Here is an 18895-nt window from a genome sequence, read left to right as displayed (position 1 = left end):
TAAAAAAATATTTAAAAAATACCAAAACCAGAAAGGTTTTTAGAAATACATATATTTAAAAAACAAAAAATTATTTTCAAATAAATAGTTTCAGTGATTTCCTGCATGAGGCAGCCAAAGAAAACCATAGTGAACATAATCTCTTCAGGGCTCAACACAAAGGTAGGCTGTCTCTGTCCACAGAGAGAGGAGAAAGAGCGTAGTGCTCTGCTTCACTCTGTGGCTGCATGCATTCTATAGCCCATGAAACCACCACAAACCACACTACAAGCCTGTCAATGGGGAAACAACACAGGAAACAGCATGCAGAGAGAATAAAGACAGCAGCTCTGATGGCCCAAAAAATACCACCCACCTAGTTAGCCCCTCAGATAAGAAGTTTAAAGAGAAATATGCAGGATGTTCATAAAACTTAAAGAAAGCACAGAACAGACCACAGATATAGAAATAAGAAAACTCCACATGAAAAAACAGGACTGAAAAACTCAGTAGATGAAATAAATGAAAACCTCAATGGAAAGCCTCTCCAACAGAGTAACAGCAGCTGAGGACAGAATCAATGAACTGGAAAATATGATGCAGAACAACCATATACAACTGAATAAATTGAAAAAGAAGCTTAAAGAAAATGATCAGACAATAGAAAAAAAATCCTCAAAGAATGTGAACAGAGAAAAATAGAAGTCTCTGGGGCTGGCGAGGTGGCGCTAGAGGTAAGGTATCTGCCTTGCAAGCGCTAGCCAAGGAAAGACCTCGTTTCGATCCCCAAGTGTCCCATATGGTCCCCCCAAGCTAGGGGCAATTTCTGAGTACTTAGCCAGGAGTAACCCCTGAGCATCAAACAGGTGTGGCCCCAAACCCCCCCCCCCCCAAAAAAAAAGAAATTAGAAGTCTTTGATAAATTCAACAGAAACAACATAAGAATCACTGGAGTCCCAGAGATCCAGGAAGAATCAACAGTTAAGGACATTATTACAGAGAAATTCTCAGAGCTAAAGAATGCATGCAACCAAATCCTGCATGCCCAAAGAGTACCAGCTAAAAAATGCTGAAGAAAAGCACCCAAAACAAATCGTAGTCACAAAGACAAATCCCACAGATAGGGATAGAATACTGAAAAAAACAAGAGCAAAAAGGGAAATTACATTCAAAGGAGCATCCTTAAGATGTACAGCAGACCTATCACAGAAACCCTCAAAGCCAGAAGGCAGTATTGGGAGATAGTGACAAAACTCAACGAAATGAATGCTTCGCCTAGAAATTGCATCCAGCAAGACTCACTTTCAGGTTTGAAAAAGTATACATAGCTTCACGGATAAACAGAAGCACAAAACCTTTACAGATTCAAAACCAGCCTTAAAAGGAAAACTGAAAGGTCTACTTTAAGACAGACACACTAAATTTGTAAAGAGATGACACTAATCCCATGACAATTATCTCTCTCAACATCAATGGATTAAATGCAACTGTTAAGAGACACAGAATGGCAATATGGATAAAAAAGCTGAAATCCAACATTCTGCTGCCTATAAGAAACAAATCTGAATAGTCAGAACAAATATAGACTCAAAATCAAAGGCTAGAGAAAACTCATTCAAATAAACAACTCCCTTAAAAAAGCTGGAGTGGCCATATTAATTATCAGGTGACACAAACTTTAGACTCAAAAAAGTTATCACAAAGATTATCATGACAAAGATGATCATTTCGTACTAATCAAAGATATGTACAACTGAAAGAAATCTCGCTCCTAAACATATTTGTCCCCGATGAGGGACCAGCAAAATACTTAATATAATTGCTGACAAATCTGAAAGAAGATATCAATAGCAACACAATAATAGTGGCAGACCTTAACACTGCCCTGTCACCCCTTGATAGGTTAACCAGGCTGAAACCCAACAAGAATATATTTGCTCCGAAAGGAAAATGGAAGAAAGTAGCCTAGTAGATATATGTAGGGCACTTCATCCCCAGAAAACTGGATACACATTCTCCTCCAATGCACATGGGTGATTCTCCAGATTAGACCACATGCTGGCCCATAAAACACATTTCTATAAGGTCAAGAGAATAGAAATGGTAAAGACTACCTCGCGACTAAAATTAGAAGTGGGACACAGAATAAATACTTTAACATTTGGAAATTAAACAGCACGCTACTGAACTATCAGTGGATCAGAGATAAAATCAAAGAGGAAATCAAATGATTCCTGGAAACAAAATATCACAATTTATGGGACACAGTCCCATATGGTTCCCCCAAGCCAGGGGCGATTTCTGAGCACATAGCCAGGAGTAACCCCTGAGCGTCAAACGGGTGTGGCCCAAAAACCAAAAAAAAAAAAAAAAGGTGTACTAAGAGGAAAATTTATAGTTTTGCAAGCATACATCAGGAAAGAAGGGGCCTACATAAATAACTTAATGACACAGCTATAAAATTAGAAAATGATCAACAGGGGCCAGAAAGATAGCATGGAGGTAAGGCATTTGCCTTTCACGCAGAAGGTCATTGTTTCGAATCCTGGCGTCCCATTGCCTGCCAGGAGCAATTTCTGAGCCTGGAGCCAGGAATAACCCCTGAGCACTGCCGGGTGTGACCCAAAAACCACACACACACACACACACACACACACACACACACACACACACACACACAAAATAAAATCAACAAAAGGAATAAAAAAATAGGTATGTAGAAGGAAATAATAAAGCTTAACAGCAGAAATCAATGAAGTGGAAATCCAAAAATCAATTGGAAAGATCAACGAAAGCAAAAGCTGGTTCTTTGAAAAATAAACAAGATTGATAAACCATTAGCAAAATTCACAAAGAGAGAGAGACTTAATAATTTGATTTAGAAATGAAAAGTGGGAGATCACTACAGATATTGAAGAGATTCAAAGGGTAATCAAGACTACTTTGAGAAACTATATGCTATAAAACATGAGAACCTGGAAGAAATAAATTCTTGGACTCTTATAATCATCCAAAGTTAAGCCAGGATGACCTAACATATCTAAACAGACCCATCACTACTGAGAAAATTAAAATGGTAATCAAAAGTATTCCCCAAAACAAAAGCTCAGGCCCAAATAAATTCACTTACAAATTCTTTCAAACCTTTCAAGAGTAACTACTACCAATCCTTTACAGGCTCTTTCATGAAATTTAAGAAATGCGAACACTTCCAAATATTTTTTATGAGGCTAACATCACCTTGATACGAAAACCTGACGTTGATATTGCAAAAAAGAAAACTACAGACCAATATCCCTGATGAACACAGATGCAAAGATCCTCAACAAAATCTGGCAAATAGAATTCCATGCATCTTCAAGAAGGTCATTCATCACGACCAAGTTGCATTCATTCCAGGAATGCAAGAATGGTTTAATATCCGTAAATCAATCAACATAACACACTATATCAACAAAAGGAAAAATAAAAACCATGATCATATAAGTAGATACAAAGAAAGCATTCGATAAGGTCAAACACATATTCTTTTTCTTTTTTTTTTTTGGTTTTTGGGCCACACCCGGTAGCACTCAGGGGTTACTCCTGGCTCTTTGCTCAGAAATTATTCCTGGCAAGCACGGGGGACCATATGGGATGCCGGGATTCGAACCAACATCGGTCCTGGGTTGGCCACTTGCAAGCCAAACGCCCTACCACTGTGCTATCTCTCCAGCTCCAAACACATTCTTGATAAAAACTCTCCTCAAGATGGTAATGAAAGAACTTTTCTCAATATAGTCATATCTACCTCAAGCTAATGGCAAATATTATTCTCAATGAAGATAAATAAAAGCCTTTGTTCTAAAATCGGGTACAAGACAAAGCTGTCCTCTCTTACCACTCCTATTCAACATAGTGCTGGAAGTTCTTTTCATAGTGATTAGGCAAGAAAAAGATATCAAAGGCATCCAGATAGGAAAGGAAGATGTCAAGCTCTTACTGTTTGCAGATGACATGATACTGTATTTACTAAACCTTAAAGACTCGACTAAAGCTTCTAGAAACAGTAGATTCATATAGCAAAGAGGCAGGCTACAAAATTAACACGCAGATATCAATGGCCTTCTTATACACCAATAAAGATAGAGAAGAAATGGACATTAAAAAACAATCCCATTCACATTAGTGTCACACTAGGACGATACAAAGAAAACTACAAAACACTGCTTCAAGAAATAAAAGAGAACACAAGGAATGAAGATATATCACCTGCTTATGGATTGAGAGGATTAACATCATTAAAATGACAATACTCCCCAAAGCATTGTACAGATTTTAATGCAATCCTTCTAAGGATACCCATGACATTCTCAAAGAAGTGGATCAAACACTCTGGAAATTCATTTGGAACAATAAACACTTGCAAATAGCTAGAGCAACCCTTGGGAAAAGGAATATGGGCAGCATCAGTTTCCCCAACTTTAAATTGTAATATAAGCTATAGTTATTAAAACAACATGGTATTGGAATAAATACAGACCTTCAGATCAGTGGAATAGACTTAAGTATTCAGAGAATGTTCCCCAGACAATCAATTAATCTTTTATAAAGGGGCAAGAAATGCAAAATGGAGCAAGGAAAGTCTCTTCAACAAGTGGTGTTGGGACAACTGATCAGCCACTTAAAAAAAAGTGAACTCAGGGACTGGAGAGATAACATCGAGGTAGAGCATTTGCCTTGCAAGCAGAAGGATGGTGGTTTGAATCCCGGCATCCCATATGGTCCCCCGAGCCTGCCAGGAGTAACCCCTGAGTGCTGCTAGGTGTGACCCCAAAACAAAAAAACAAACAAAAATAAAAGAAGTGAACTCAGACCTCCATCTAACACCATGCACAAAGGTCAAATCCAAATGGATTAAAGACCTTGATATCAGACCCAAAATCATAAGGTAATAGAACAACATGTAGGTAAGACACTCCATGACATTGAGACTAAAGCACTCTCCAAACAAGTGGAAGCAGAGATAACAGATGGGACTATATTAAACTGAGAAGCTTTGCACCTCAAAGGAAATAGTGCCTAGGATACAACAGCCACAACAGAATGGGAGAAACTATTCACCCAATATCCATCAGACATGGGGCTAATATATAAGATATACAAGGTACTGACAGAACTTAACATGAAAATATACATCTAACCCCATCAAAAAATGGGGAGAAGACATGAACAGACAATTTCTTAAAGAAATACAAATGGCCAAAAGGCACATGAAAAAAATGCTCCACATCACTAACCAGAGAGATGCAAATCAAAACAAGGAGTTACATCTCACACCACAGAGCCTGGCATACATCACAAAGAACAAGAACAATTAGTGCTGGCGAGGATGTGGGAGAAAGGAGCTATCATTCACTGCTGGTGGGAATACCGTCTAGTCCAGCCTTTGTGGAAAACAATATGCAGATTCCTAAAAAAACTGGAAACTTAGCTCCCATATGCTCCAGCTATACCACTCCTAGGGATATGCTCTAGGAAAACAGAAACACAATACAAAAATGCCTTCCTCACACCTATATTCATTGCCGTGCTATTTACAATAGCCAGACTCTGGAAACAACCAAGATTTCCTTCAACAGATCAATGGCTAAAGAAACTGTGGTACGGGGCCGGAGAGATAGCATGGAGGTAAGGCGTTTGCCTTTCATGCAGGAGGTCATCGGTTCGAATCCCGGCGCCCCATATGGTCCCCTGTGCCTGCCAGGAGCAATTTCTGAGCCTGGAGCCAGGAATAACCCCTGAGCACTGCCAGGTGTGACCCAAAAACCAAAAAAAAAAAAAAAAAAAAAAAAAAAAGAAACTGTGGTACATATACACAATGGAATATTATGTAGCTGTCAGGAGAGATGAAGTCATGAATTTTCCTATATATGGATGTACATGGAAACTATTATGCTGTGTGCAAATAGCCAGAGAGAGAAACACACAGAATATTCTCACTCATCTATGTGTTTTAAGAAAAATAAAAGACATTATTATAATAATGCCCAGAGATGAGGGCTGGAAGGATAGGCTCACGTTATGAAGCTCACCACAAAGAGTGGTGAGTGCAGTTAGAGAAACAAACACAGTAACAACTACCATGACAATGTTAATGAGAGAAGTAAAATGCCTTTCTTGAATATAAGAAGGGGGCGGAGAAAGAGGGAGATGAGGGGTATTGGTGGTAGGAATGTCATACTGTTTATGGAGGGGTATTTTATGACTGAAATCCAACTACAATCATGTTTGTATTCACAGTGTTTAAACAAAGATATTAAAAAAACAAATTAAAACTTTCAAAACAAGTAGTGTTTTACCTCTCTTTTTAAAATTCTCAGAAACCTACTGGCTTCAGATTTTTAATCCTAGGAAAAATTTCAACTAGGAATCTATATGATAAAAGTTTTATACATAACAGACCTGCCCTTATTTGAGGATAGCATTTTTTTCCTCCCTGATCATTCTATGTCTGTCTGTCTATCCATTCATTCACCCATCCATCTATCTGTATTAATCTCTCTCTCTCTCCCCGTCTCTCTCTCTATATATATTCAATAGAGAAGTCTTTCCTTTCTACTATTTAGTTCCTGTGAAGCATTAATACTTGGAAGAATTGAAATTTATTTTGAAGAACAAGTATCTTTTTGTCCCAAGATTATGATAAATAAATAAAATATTGTGTTATAATTCAGTACTTTGTAAAATGTTCTAATAAAGAACATTCTAATATTTATCAAATAGATCTGCAAATCAGATACAGCACAAATACTATTTTAGAGATTTTAATTCACCTATTTCAATAATTATTTTATATATGTTATTTATAATTAATTATAAGTCTAAATTTGGTGCTTATTCTGTTGACTCAGCATATTCTCATTAGTGAGACTTGGTAAGCCAAAAGTGCTTAAAAATCTTACAATTGCATTTTGTTAATTTAAGTAACATATGACATTTGGGACTAGAAAGGAACTTAGATGCCTCAAGAGAAAAATTATAAATCTGGATTAAGTTCAGTTAGAAACATATATTCCCAACCTGGCATTCTGCGCATGTGCAAAACAACAAATATACACTATAATTTATTGCAGCATAGCTTACAGTAGCAGAAGACTAAAAATCAGCTAATTGTTAATATAGACAAATAAATTGTTTACTCTATATAATGGAGAACCGCTGAGCATCACAGGCGTGGTCCCAAAACAAAACAAAATAAGAAATAGAACATAAGTACTGACAAAGCAGAAACACATACCCATGCTTTGGTTCTCCTCATCTTGGTCAATGAAAACATGATCCATCACAAAGCTGAGAAGTTCAGACTGGAGTCCAGTATCTGGATTAAACACCAAAGGCTGAAGGCCCTCTCTACCACCTGTCATTAATTGATGGCTAAATATCATCAGAAGATCACAGAGTAACATGAAAGCCTGGGGAGCAGAGAGTAAGTATCAGTAAAACATTTTATGAAGGGGTGGGAGAGATAGCATGGAGGTAAGGCATTTGCCTTTCACGCAGAAGGTCATTGGTTCGAATCCCGGCATCCCATATGGGTCCCCGAGCCTGCCAGGAGTGATTTCTGAGTGTGGAGCCAGGAGAAACCCGAGTCTGCCGGGTGTGACCCAAAAACCACAAAAAAAAAAAAATAAATAAATAAATAAAATAAAATAAAAAAAATAAAAAACAAAAAAACCCCAGAAAAAAATTTTTTACGAAAGTTTCATCACATCATTGTTATAAAAACATAACATACAAAACAGTTCAAAATACTAACTTAATAGAAATGTTTCAATATAAATAACTCTTAATTTCATAGAGTTTGAAACCAAAATAATGTGTAAAACTCAATTCTGGTAGGAAGATAAACCAATATAATAAATTTTGACAGAAATTAAAAATCAAACATATAATGCTTAATAATGAACATATTTTAAATTAATGCTAATCTTAAGAAAAACTTTAAGAATAAACCAATTATTTAACCAAGATCTCTAATTCCAGAGGTATGACTTTGACAACTGTGACAGAGCAGATCTTCTGGAAACATAATGAAAGACTATCCTAGGCGTTGTCCTAGGATCAGTGCAAAAACCAAGACCACCAATTACAGAAGACTAATTACAACAACAGTGATGGAACAGAACAGCTAGAACCATAAAGAAAGATGCTATCCTAGGCTTAATCCTATGACTTGTGAAATACCAAGATCTCTAGTTAGAGGCCTGATTCTATCATCCACAACTGAACAGAAAGTTTCTTGGCATCATAAAAAGTCCTTGGGGTGTGAAAAGGAGCCTGTGATTATTTCCATGACAGTATGTTTCAAGGTAAAGAAACCCTGTATCTTTTAGGCTAAGGAAATTCCCTAATTTCCCCAATACTTACTGTGCCTATGCAAATTAAAACAAAAACAACCTTGCCACACCAGCCCTCCTTCTTTTTCTTTTCTTTCATTCTCGCGGTTATTGTTTGGTTGTTGTATTTGTTGCTGTGTTGCTTTTTTGCAGTTGCTGGTTTTGATCTTTTAATTTTTGTTTCTTTTTTGTTTTATTTTGGTTTTGTTGTAGGTTTTTGTTTTTTTGTCTTTTTTTTTTAGCAACTACATGTTTTTTAAAAAATAATTTTTATTTTGACCAAAGTGGATCACAAATCTTTCACAGTAATATTTTAGGTACATAGTGACGGTGAATCAGGGGCATTCAAGCCACCAACGTTGTCCTCCCTCCACCCCTGTTCCCAGTATGCATCCCATATCTCTCTTTTTTGCCCCCAGGGCTGCTAGTATAAGTGGTCCCCTCTGTATCTTGCTTGTTGTAGATTGGGTATTGATTCTGTTGTCCTTCGGTTTGATTTGGTGTTTAAGTCTTATCATTTTTTATTTCTACTCAATGTTCATATGACTGTTTGGTCTTGGTATCCTCCATTATTTCCCCCTCACATTATAGACACACACACACACACACACACACCAGTAGGATAATGCACATTCACACAGACACAGACACACACACACACCAGTATGGATGAGGAGCCAGACACGCCCCCCAGTATGGATAATGTATATTCTGGTTTATGTTAAATCACACACACACATCCCAGTATGGACAATGTGCGCATGCACACACACACACTCATCCCAGTATGGATAATGTACATTCTGGTTTATGTTAAATCAATTCTATAATCTAATTTAAGAAATCCACTTCAGGGTCCAAAGAGATAGCACAGCAGCGTTTGCCTTGCAAGCAGCCGATCCAGGACCAAAGGTGGTTGGTTCGAATCCCGGTGTCCCATAAGGTTCCCCGTATCTGCCAGGAGCTATTTCTGAGCAGACAGCCAGGAGTAACCCCTGAGCACCGCTGGGTGTGACTGAAAAACCAAAAAAAAAAAAAAAAAAAAAAAAAAAGAAAGAAATCCACTTCAGGAAAATAGTATTGCTTTGGTCACTACTTTGACTTTTCTTAAGCTATGTTTCTTCCCAAGTGTGAGGAACCTATTGCACTAACTTATATATGCACATTTGCACTCCTATTTCTACCACTGTACAATGAAGAAGAAAAGGAGGAATTCCTAAACCCTAATAGACTTAAATCTGCTGCCAGATTCAGCACGTCTAATACTGATTTCTTAGCATACTGATTTCTAGGATGTTGATTCTTAGGCTCCAGGCTGATCAAGGAAAGGCATGTGGAGAAAAACTGGATATATAGACGGAATGGTTCATATGCATGGGTGAGATATTTTTGGTGAAGAAAAGAACAGAAGGCAAAATGAGAAAGGGAAAGGTCCCCACACACCAGTTACACAACCTCCAAGCACTAGCTAGCGTAGTTCTTAAGAGTCAAGATCTTTTAATTTGAACCAGCCTTCCATTATAACACTATATTTGAAGTTAACATGTTAGTGAGCTTGTTTTGTAACTAAAATATTAAGATTATATGTATTACTGTTCCATTAACCGAATGCTAAGAACTAGTATAGAAAATTATGTTCTTAAATATATTTATTTCTTACTATTCTTAAATATATTCAAATTATTATTTTTTATTACTTTTAATTTTTTAATTAAAAAAATTTTTTTTTTTGGTTTCTGGGTCATACCCGGCAGCACCCGGGGATTACTCCTGTCTCTATGCTCAAAAATCGCTCCTGGCAGGCTCAGGGGACCACATGGAATGCTGGGATTCGAACCACTGTCCTCCTGCATGCAAGGCAAACGCCTTACTCTATGCTATCTCTCCAGTCCCTCAAATTATTTTTATTAAAAACTCTTCATTGAAAGTTTCTTACCTGTTCTTTCACTGGAGTATTAACATTGGATAGGCACTGTTGGCAAACAGCCAGAAAGGATTTCACGGTTTTCCTCAATACCAATAAATCCTCCTGTAAGATACATTAAAATTTACAAGTATAAATCACAGGACCCTAAAAACATTGTTTTAGAATAATAAAAAGAAAATAGCCAAACTAGTTCACTGTCAAGGGAATTCATAAAATCAAACTTATTGGTAGAAACCAAACCACAGTTATCATCTAGTTATACTAAATAGGAAGGATAGGGATTGATAATCACAAATATTCCATCTACTTTAGCTATGCAAGTTCCAGTATGATTTCCTCTGACATAATTCTTAATAAATATCGTATTAAAACTCTAATCATTCTTACACCAGCTGCTAGAAAGCTAAGTGAATATAGCAATACAAGAAAAAAAAAAAACAACTGGATAAAACATGTACTGTATTTACCTCATTTTCGGGGTGGGAGTCACACCTGGCAGCACTCAGGGGTTACTCCTGGCTCTATGCTCCTGGTAGGCTCAGGGGACCATATGGGATGCCAGGATTTGAATCACTGCATGCAAGGCAAATGCCCTACCTCCATGCTATCTCTCCGGCCCCTATTTCCCTCATTTTTTTTTTTTGTGTGTGTTTTTTGGGTCACACCCGGCAGTGCTCAGGGGTTTTTCCTGGCTCCATGCTCAGAAATTGCTCCTGGCAGGCACGGGGGACCATATGGGACGCCAGGATTCGAACCGATGACCTTCTGCATGAAAGGTAAACGCCTTACCTCCATGCTATCTCTCCAGCCCTATTTCCCTCATTTTTAACACCTCACAAAAATGTCAAAAAAAGGTAATAAATAATGTTAAAGTTCTTTAAAGACATAACAATCTTACAAGAAATAAGACTTAGAAAGTAATTATACATTTTTGGGGACACATATAGCAGTGATCTGAAGCTATTTGAGACTATCTACTAGAGGAAAGGGATGATGTCCCAGTCTTGTTTGAGGGACCAGGTTGTGGTCCAAGTATCAAGCTGGAGAGAGCTGCATTCAAGGTAAGTTCTTTTGGCCCGTAAACATAGACAACTTTTGTTATTTGCATGGGACACACCAGGTGGTATTTGGGGCTATTAGGGCCATATAGTGGGCATACTGGCAGATGTTATATGGTACTAGGAATCGAGTTCAGGACCTCACATACAGAAGACATGTGCTTTATTACTTGAACCATATTCGTAGTCCCACAATATCTTTAATATTAACTTTCATGTAGCAGACAGCTGATCAGAAAAATTCACTTAAAAGAGAATGGGCTTTATTTCAAGGTTGTCTGGGTGATTAAATTAATTAAATTAACATAAGATAGGCAGTAAAACATTTAAAAAATATGAAAGTAGAGCCTCACTTGCATCCTACCTGGAGTGATCCATGAGAACAGAGCAAAGAGTAACCTCTGAACACCTTTTTGTGAAGCGCTCCCCAAAATGCCCTGCCAGAAATGTTCCCTAAACACAGAGCCAGGAGAAGGTTCTAAGCTAGCTAAAACTAAAATCAAAACCAACTACAATTACCAATTTATCAACTACATTTATCACCAATGTGTGAGGCTCTGCCTGATTTCAGGGCTTTCTGAATGGATATATATCAGTAATCATATTTCAAAAATCAATTTCAAAAATTTACTTTAGTTTCAAATTTTGGGTGATACCCAGCAATGCTTGGGGGCTACACCTCACCCTCTGCTCAGGGATTCATGTGTTGCCAAGTTATTGAAGCTGGGCCTCTAGCATGCAAAGTATATACTCAAACTACTGAACAATCTCTCCGGCATCCAGAAATAATATTCTTCTCATGTAATAATGACCAAGATGTGTATGCAGATAATTAAACATCATACTGATATTAAAACCTAAGTTTGATTCTTAAGAATCTCATTGGGTTCTCTAAGACTTGCCAGAAATGTTCTCTAAACAGAACCAGGAGCAGGTTGTAAGCACAGCTACTTAATACCAAAACCAAAATCAAACAACTACAACAAAAAGTACCAAATTAGGGGACAGAGATTAAGGGTAGAGTAAGGCCTTTGGCCTTGGGTACAAATGAACTGGTTTAAATCTCTAGTACCACACAAGATCCCCAAGCACTGCAAGGAGTGGTCCCTGAGCACAGAACCAGGAGTAAACCCAAAGCATTGCCAAATGTGGCCTAATAACTGGAAAAAAAAAGGTACTTAACTAAAATCCTTTATACTATTCTATTGTGTAGTTATAAAGAACACTACTGTACAGGATTTTCAATGTTCCTGCAGGTGAATATCCAATAGCCAAATCTTGGCATTCCTTGACCTCCACTGACTATGAAGAATCATATAATAGATTAGAGGAGACAAAGAAAGGCAGTTACAATAGATTGCCAGGAGTGCTATGTTGGAAAGCCTAGCCCAGTCAATAGTAATCACAGAAAGGTTTCCAAAGAAGATAATATGTAAGCTGACTATCTAATTTAAAAACTATCTAGTTTTTAAAGGTATATATGAAGAAAAGGTATTTAAAGGTATATAAAGAGATATATCAGAGGGCATAGATATTTACAAGAGTGGAGGTAACTCTTGGGGGGGGGGGCACAAAATACCGAGAGAAAACAATAGAAAAATAGGATCAATCTATTTAATGAAGAATAAGATGAAGAGATTAAATGTGCTGCTATAGAAATAGGAGACCAATTATATTGAGTTGCCAAAAAAAAAAGATGCTATTGATTACAAATTAAAGAAGGCCACATAGGGGCAGGGAAGGTGGCGCTAGAGATAAGGTGTCTGCCTTGCAAGCACTAGCGTAGGATGGACTGTGGTTTGATCCCCTGGCGTCCCATATGGTCCCCCCAAGCCAAGGGTGATTTCTGAGCGCATATCCAGGAGTAACACCTGAGAGTCAAAGGGGTGTGGCCCAAAACCAAAGCAAAAAAAAAAAGAAGGCCATATTAATTATTTGATTATCATTTCATGAGAATAAGAAACAACTGAGGAAACATTTTTATCATGCAATTGCTAAACTGTTTTGTCCATTTGTTTTTTTGAGCCACACTCGTCAATGCTCCGGGCTTACTCCTCACTCCTGGTGGGACTCAGAGGATCATATTAGATACCAGGGATTGAACACAGGTCTGCTGAGGGCCAGGGCTGGAGCAAGAGCAATAGCACCGCGGTAAGGCATTTGCCTTGTATGTGGCCAAAACAGGATGGACCCCAGTTCGAATCCTGGCATCCCATATGGTCCCTTGAGCCTGCCAGGAGTGATTTCTGAGCCAGTAGCCACCCCTGAGCACCGCTGGGTGTGACCCAAAAACAAACAAATAAAAAAGGAAAAGGGCCTACCCACTATAATACCACTCTAGTTATTGCTAAAATTTGTTTTAAGCAATCATATTCTTTTTTTGTTTGTTTTGGGGCCACACCTGCTGATACTCAGGGGTTACTCCTGGCTCTGCACTCAGAAATTGCTCCTGGCAGGCTCAGGAGACCATATGGAATGATACCGGGGATCGAACCTGGGTCCGTCCCAGGTCGGTTTCATGCAAGGCAAACGTCTTACCGGAGTGCTATCACTTCAATTCCAAACAATCATATTCTAAAGGAAATGGAGAATGATATGGAATAGGTAGGTAATAAAGACAACTTTCTGGTAAGAATTTACAATATTTTATTTATTATTTTTCTTTTTTTTTGTTTTTGGCTCACACCCAGCAGTGCTCAGGGATTACTCCTGGCTCTCTGCTCAGAAATCGCTCCTGGCAGGCTCGGGGGACTATATGAGATACCGGAATTTGAATCATCGTCCTTTTGTATGCAAGGCAAATGCCTTACCTCCATGCTATCTCTCTGGCCCCACAATATTTTCTAAGTACTGAAACATTACCAAAATGTTCCAAGTTATCTTATGAAGTAGAAATATTCACAAAACGGATGAAAAATAAATTTAGATATAGATAACCCACAGATTCAAGCTAATATATGAATACTCTTAATCATTATTCTATATATTTATAACTTACACATTAATGAAAGTCATAGAACAAAACCAAAATATGGGCAAAAAAGAAAAAAATACATTAAAAAGAAATTATAGTAGTAGATGTGACAGAATTTAAAAACAAGCAGAACAAATTTAAACTGACAATTTAGATTCCATTAAGAGAATTATGAATATCAACAATATTTAGGATGGGTAAAGGTATTTAGCAGCTAATCATACATAGCTAAATTCTTCTGAACAAATGGGGAAAGAATTAGCCTCTTTTGAATTTCAGAACACAGATCTTTTATACATCTCATAATTTTTCCAATTATGCAGGCATCTTAAAACATTTCATTTGATTTTAATTACTGATTTTAATAATTCCCAAGATTGTGAATGAGTTCAAGTCAGGAAGTCATTATTAAGATGTTTGGCATTATATTCAGAAATTTCCAGGATAGTATACCAAATTTGCAAAAATGACTTTCAGTTTAAAACTCTCTGGTTCCATAAGCACTGCCAGGTATTTCTAACAGCCTCTAACTAGCTTCACTAGTGGCTAAAGGTGTTTTTTTGTTTGTTTGCTTGCTTTATTGGACATAAGGGAAAACCAAAGATTATAAAATTCAATGAAACCTAATACAAGTCAAATGTATAAGAACTAAAATAAGTTTCAATTCTTTTGGATCAAGTGACAAAAGAAGAGAAATAATTTTCAAGAAATTTGGATGATGTTCCAAAATACATATTTCAAGGGGCCAGATTGACAGTACAGTGGGTAGGATGCTTGCCTTATATGTTCTTCTTTTTTTTTTTTGGTTTTAGGGCCACACCCGGTAATGCTCAGGGGTTACTCCTGGCTATGTGTTCAGAAGTTGCTCCTGGCTTGGGGGACCATATGGGACACCGGGGGATCGAACCGCGGTCCGTCCAAGGCTAGCGCAGGCAAGGCAGGCACCTTACCTTTAGCGCCACCGCCCGGCCCCTTATATGTTCTTCTGAGACTGCTGGTGGCTCTCTGAACATAGAAACAGGGGTAAACCCCGAGCATTGCTGGATGTGCCCCGAAACAAAAGCCAAGACACAATATGTATATTTCAGTTAGCAAAATGTCAACAAAGAACTCCCCTCCCAAAGATGGTACATTTATCATAAAAGCAATATTAGAAGTCTTCTCAAATTCACAAAAAGATGGACTTACCCTATTTTGGAGTGAAAAACATTTTTTTTGAGGGGGCACAGTTTGTAGTGCTCAAAGACCATATGTGGTTTTGGGGATGAAAGTGAGGTTGGCTGCATTGTGAGACAATCACCTTAACCTTAATATTAGAGCACTGCTGGTGTGGCTCTCCCTTTAAAACCAAACTAAAACAATTTAGTGATCAATTTCAATGATAAAAAGGGGTCACAAAAAAAAGCTGGAGGATATTGCAGTTGGTAGGAGGCATGTCTGGGATGTGGCTGACCTAGGTTCATCTTGACACTCCCATATGAATACCTGAGCACCTCTAGGAATGATCTATACTAGCAGGGGTCTCAAACTCAATTTACCTGGGGGCCGCAGGAGGCAAAGTCGGGGTGATCCTTGAGTGCAAAGTTAGTAGTAAGCCTTGAACACTGGGGGGTGTGACCCAAACAACTAAAACAAAACAAAACAAAAAAAGATTCCTCTAGGTCAGGGCCACAAAATGTTGTGAGGAGGACCTCAAACAGCCCGCAGGCTGCGAGTTTGAGACCTCTGAATAGGGATCATCAGAGCCAGTAGTAAGCCCTTTACATTGCAGGATATGGCACCAAAACAAAAGAGGTCACAATAAACAGACAAGATTATTGACAATGTTCAGTTAAAAAAAAGACCAAAGAGGGGCCAGAGAGATAGCATGGAGGTAAGGCATTTGCCTTTCATGAAGAAGGACGGTGGTTGAGTCCCGGCATCCCATATGGTCCCTTGTGCCTGCCAGGTGCGATTTCTGAGCATAGAGCCAGGAGTAACCCTTGAGTGCTGCCGGGTGTGACCCAAAAACCGAAAAAAAAAAAAAACCCCAACCCCCCCCAAAATAAATAAAAACAACGACCACAGAGTATTCGGAGAGATAGTACAATGAGTAAAGTGCTTGCCTTGCATTTGACCCCACTAGGTTCGATTCTCAGCATCATATATGGTCCTTTGTACACCCCAGGAACTATCCATGAGTATAGATAGAGCAAAGAATAAACCCTAAATACAGCTGAGTGTGCTCAGGGTGCCCAAACTCAAAGACCAACAGATTACTTTAACTCTGCCTGGAAATAGCAAACTTTTGTACACACTAAATTTATTTTAGACTTTTTAATCCTATAGTCTATTCTAATGACTCAATTCCACTGCTGTATCATCAGACTTGCCCTAGACAGTAAACAAATGAATGAGGATGTCTGCATTTCATTAATACTTAATTTACAGATTAGTCCATGGGCTACAGTTTGCACTGTTTGCACTGAGCTGTAAGGATCTCTGGAGGCATAAACCAATGTCATGCTTATCCATAATTAGTATAGTTACTAATATATCAAGGTGGTGCTCAGGGTTTACTCCTGGCTCTGCACTCAGAAATCGCTCCTGGCTTGAGGGACCATATGGGATGCCAGGGATTGAACCTGTGTCCATGCTGGGTCAGCTATGCTACCAGTCCGGCCCATTATTTGTCAACTCAAATCATTATCCAAATTCTTTTATATGGGACATACATATTCATAAGCAAGAGGCAAGAAAAGCATCATATGTTAGGATAAAATATATAATGCTTTTGACTTTTCTTTCAGAAGGTGCATGTGCATATGTACAATGTACTAGCAGTGTACGGAAGCTGTGTACAGAAGTGTCAATGCTTTATATGGGGTTGGTTATATCCATAGCCTCTGTACTAACTTTTTTGTTTATTTGGGTTTTTTTGGGAGGGGAAGGGAGCAACACCTGGAGACGCTCAGGTATTAATCCTGGCTATGCACTCAGAAATCGCTCCTGGCTTGGGGGACCATATGGGACGCTGGGGATCAAACCGAGGTGCAAGGCAAATGCCCTACCACTGCGCTATCGCTCTGGCCCTATAGTTGTTTTTGTACAAGTAATATTTGCTTTCTCTTGACGAGTAGGCCAAGAGCCTACTACTTTGTAATATACAATAAACGACTACTGGATATTTAAACTTCACATGTAAAATTTAAGTTTTTATTGCTGCTATTCTTGTTGACTCTGAATCTCTACCAGCTCACTCCTGCCATACCTGGTTCTATAACCCAGCATTCCTTATGGACCCTGAACATACCCAATAGCAATTCCTGAGTGCAGAGTCTGGGTTATGCCCTGATCATTGCCAGGTTTGGCCTCAAAACAACAGAACAACAAAAACAACCCCCACCCAAGTTAAAACTGAGCAATTCCTTTTTTGCTACTATAAAGGAATAGGAAAGGGAAGAGGAAAGGAAGAGGTGTGGGAAGTGGCCTTTAGATTTTTACACATCTGATTCTGTTTCTAGTAAATTCTAGGATAAAGAACAATATATTCAAAGTGTCTCCTCATGTGGTTTACCACTATTAGTCCCTTGCCCCTCCTTTAGTATCTCCCTTCCCAGAGTACGGAGATAAGTAAGAATTTGTAGAGGAGTCAAAAGGTACTGAAGAACATATTTGTAGCTAAAAGCCACATAATAAATTTGTAGCTAACTGAGAAATATTGACTTTCATAGAAATGCGTTCAGAAAGCAGGAATATTTATTCCAGACTCCACTACTCATGTCCAGAAGAGGAACATGTGGTTGAAAGCAAAGAACACTATGAACTTAAAACCATAGTGAACAGGGCAGCTCCGCTTAAAATAACTGAGGATAAATTCTGGTTCCTCAGTCAAAAAGGCAATAGGGAAATTATTTCCTTTTTTAATTAATTAATTAAATTAATTTCTATTTACCTAGCTCTTAAAAAAAATCTTTTATGTGTCCAGAAGAAACTGAAGGAAGGAGAATGATTATTTTTGTTAGAAAAGAGAACGGCTTATGCTGCTTTTCAGCATGAGCATAAAGGGGCACTGGAGTGTGACCTGTGAAACTGATAAGGAGCTTGAACCCTGGACATTAGGGAAACAGAGCAAATACCCTATGGTTTACAACAGTGTACTTCTATTTTAAGTGAGGTTCTAATCTTTTTTTTTTTTTTTGGGTCACACCCAGATGCGCTCAGGGGTTCCTCCTGGCTCTACGCTCAGAAACTGTTCCTGGCGGGCTTGGGGGACCATATGAGATGCTGGGGGTTCGAACCACTGTCCTTCTGCAGGCAAGGCAAATGCCCTATATCTATGCTATCTCTCTGGCCCCTTAATACAAACGGCATCTTATAAAAGTGTCAAAAGTTGGGGCCGGCGAGGTGGCGCTAGAGGTAAGGTGTCTGCCTTGCAAATGCTAGCGTAGGATGGACCGCGGTTCGATCCCCGGTGGCCCATATGGTCCCCTCAAGCCAGGAGCGATTTCTGAGCGCATAGCTAGGAGTAACCCCTGAGCGTCAAATGGGTGTGGCCCAAAAACAAAACAAAACAAAACAAAAAAAGAAATTCCCAAAT

At 38.5% G+C, this 18895-nt stretch overlaps 1 protein-coding gene across 1 annotated transcript in view; it reads right to left on the bottom strand.

Moving 5' to 3' along the window:
- The window catches only part of STAG1 (stromal antigen 1), a 363983-nt gene that overhangs the window by 30262 nt on the left and 314826 nt on the right, over positions 1 to 18895 (bottom strand). The window contains exons 23-24 of the mRNA XM_049775919.1: positions 10294 to 10386; positions 7259 to 7433 (exon numbers count right to left, since the gene is read on the bottom strand). Of these exons, the coding sequence (XP_049631876.1) occupies positions 7259 to 7433; positions 10294 to 10386 (268 nt within the window). The remainder of the gene's footprint in view (positions 1 to 7258; positions 7434 to 10293; positions 10387 to 18895) is intronic.

This window comes from Suncus etruscus, chromosome 6 (genome assembly GCF_024139225.1).
Source record: "Suncus etruscus isolate mSunEtr1 chromosome 6, mSunEtr1.pri.cur, whole genome shotgun sequence".
Lineage (NCBI taxonomy): Eukaryota > Metazoa > Chordata > Mammalia > Eulipotyphla > Soricidae > Suncus > Suncus etruscus.
The sequence above is the reverse complement of the archived record's forward strand: the minus strand, read 5'-3'. Positions and strand labels throughout refer to the sequence as shown.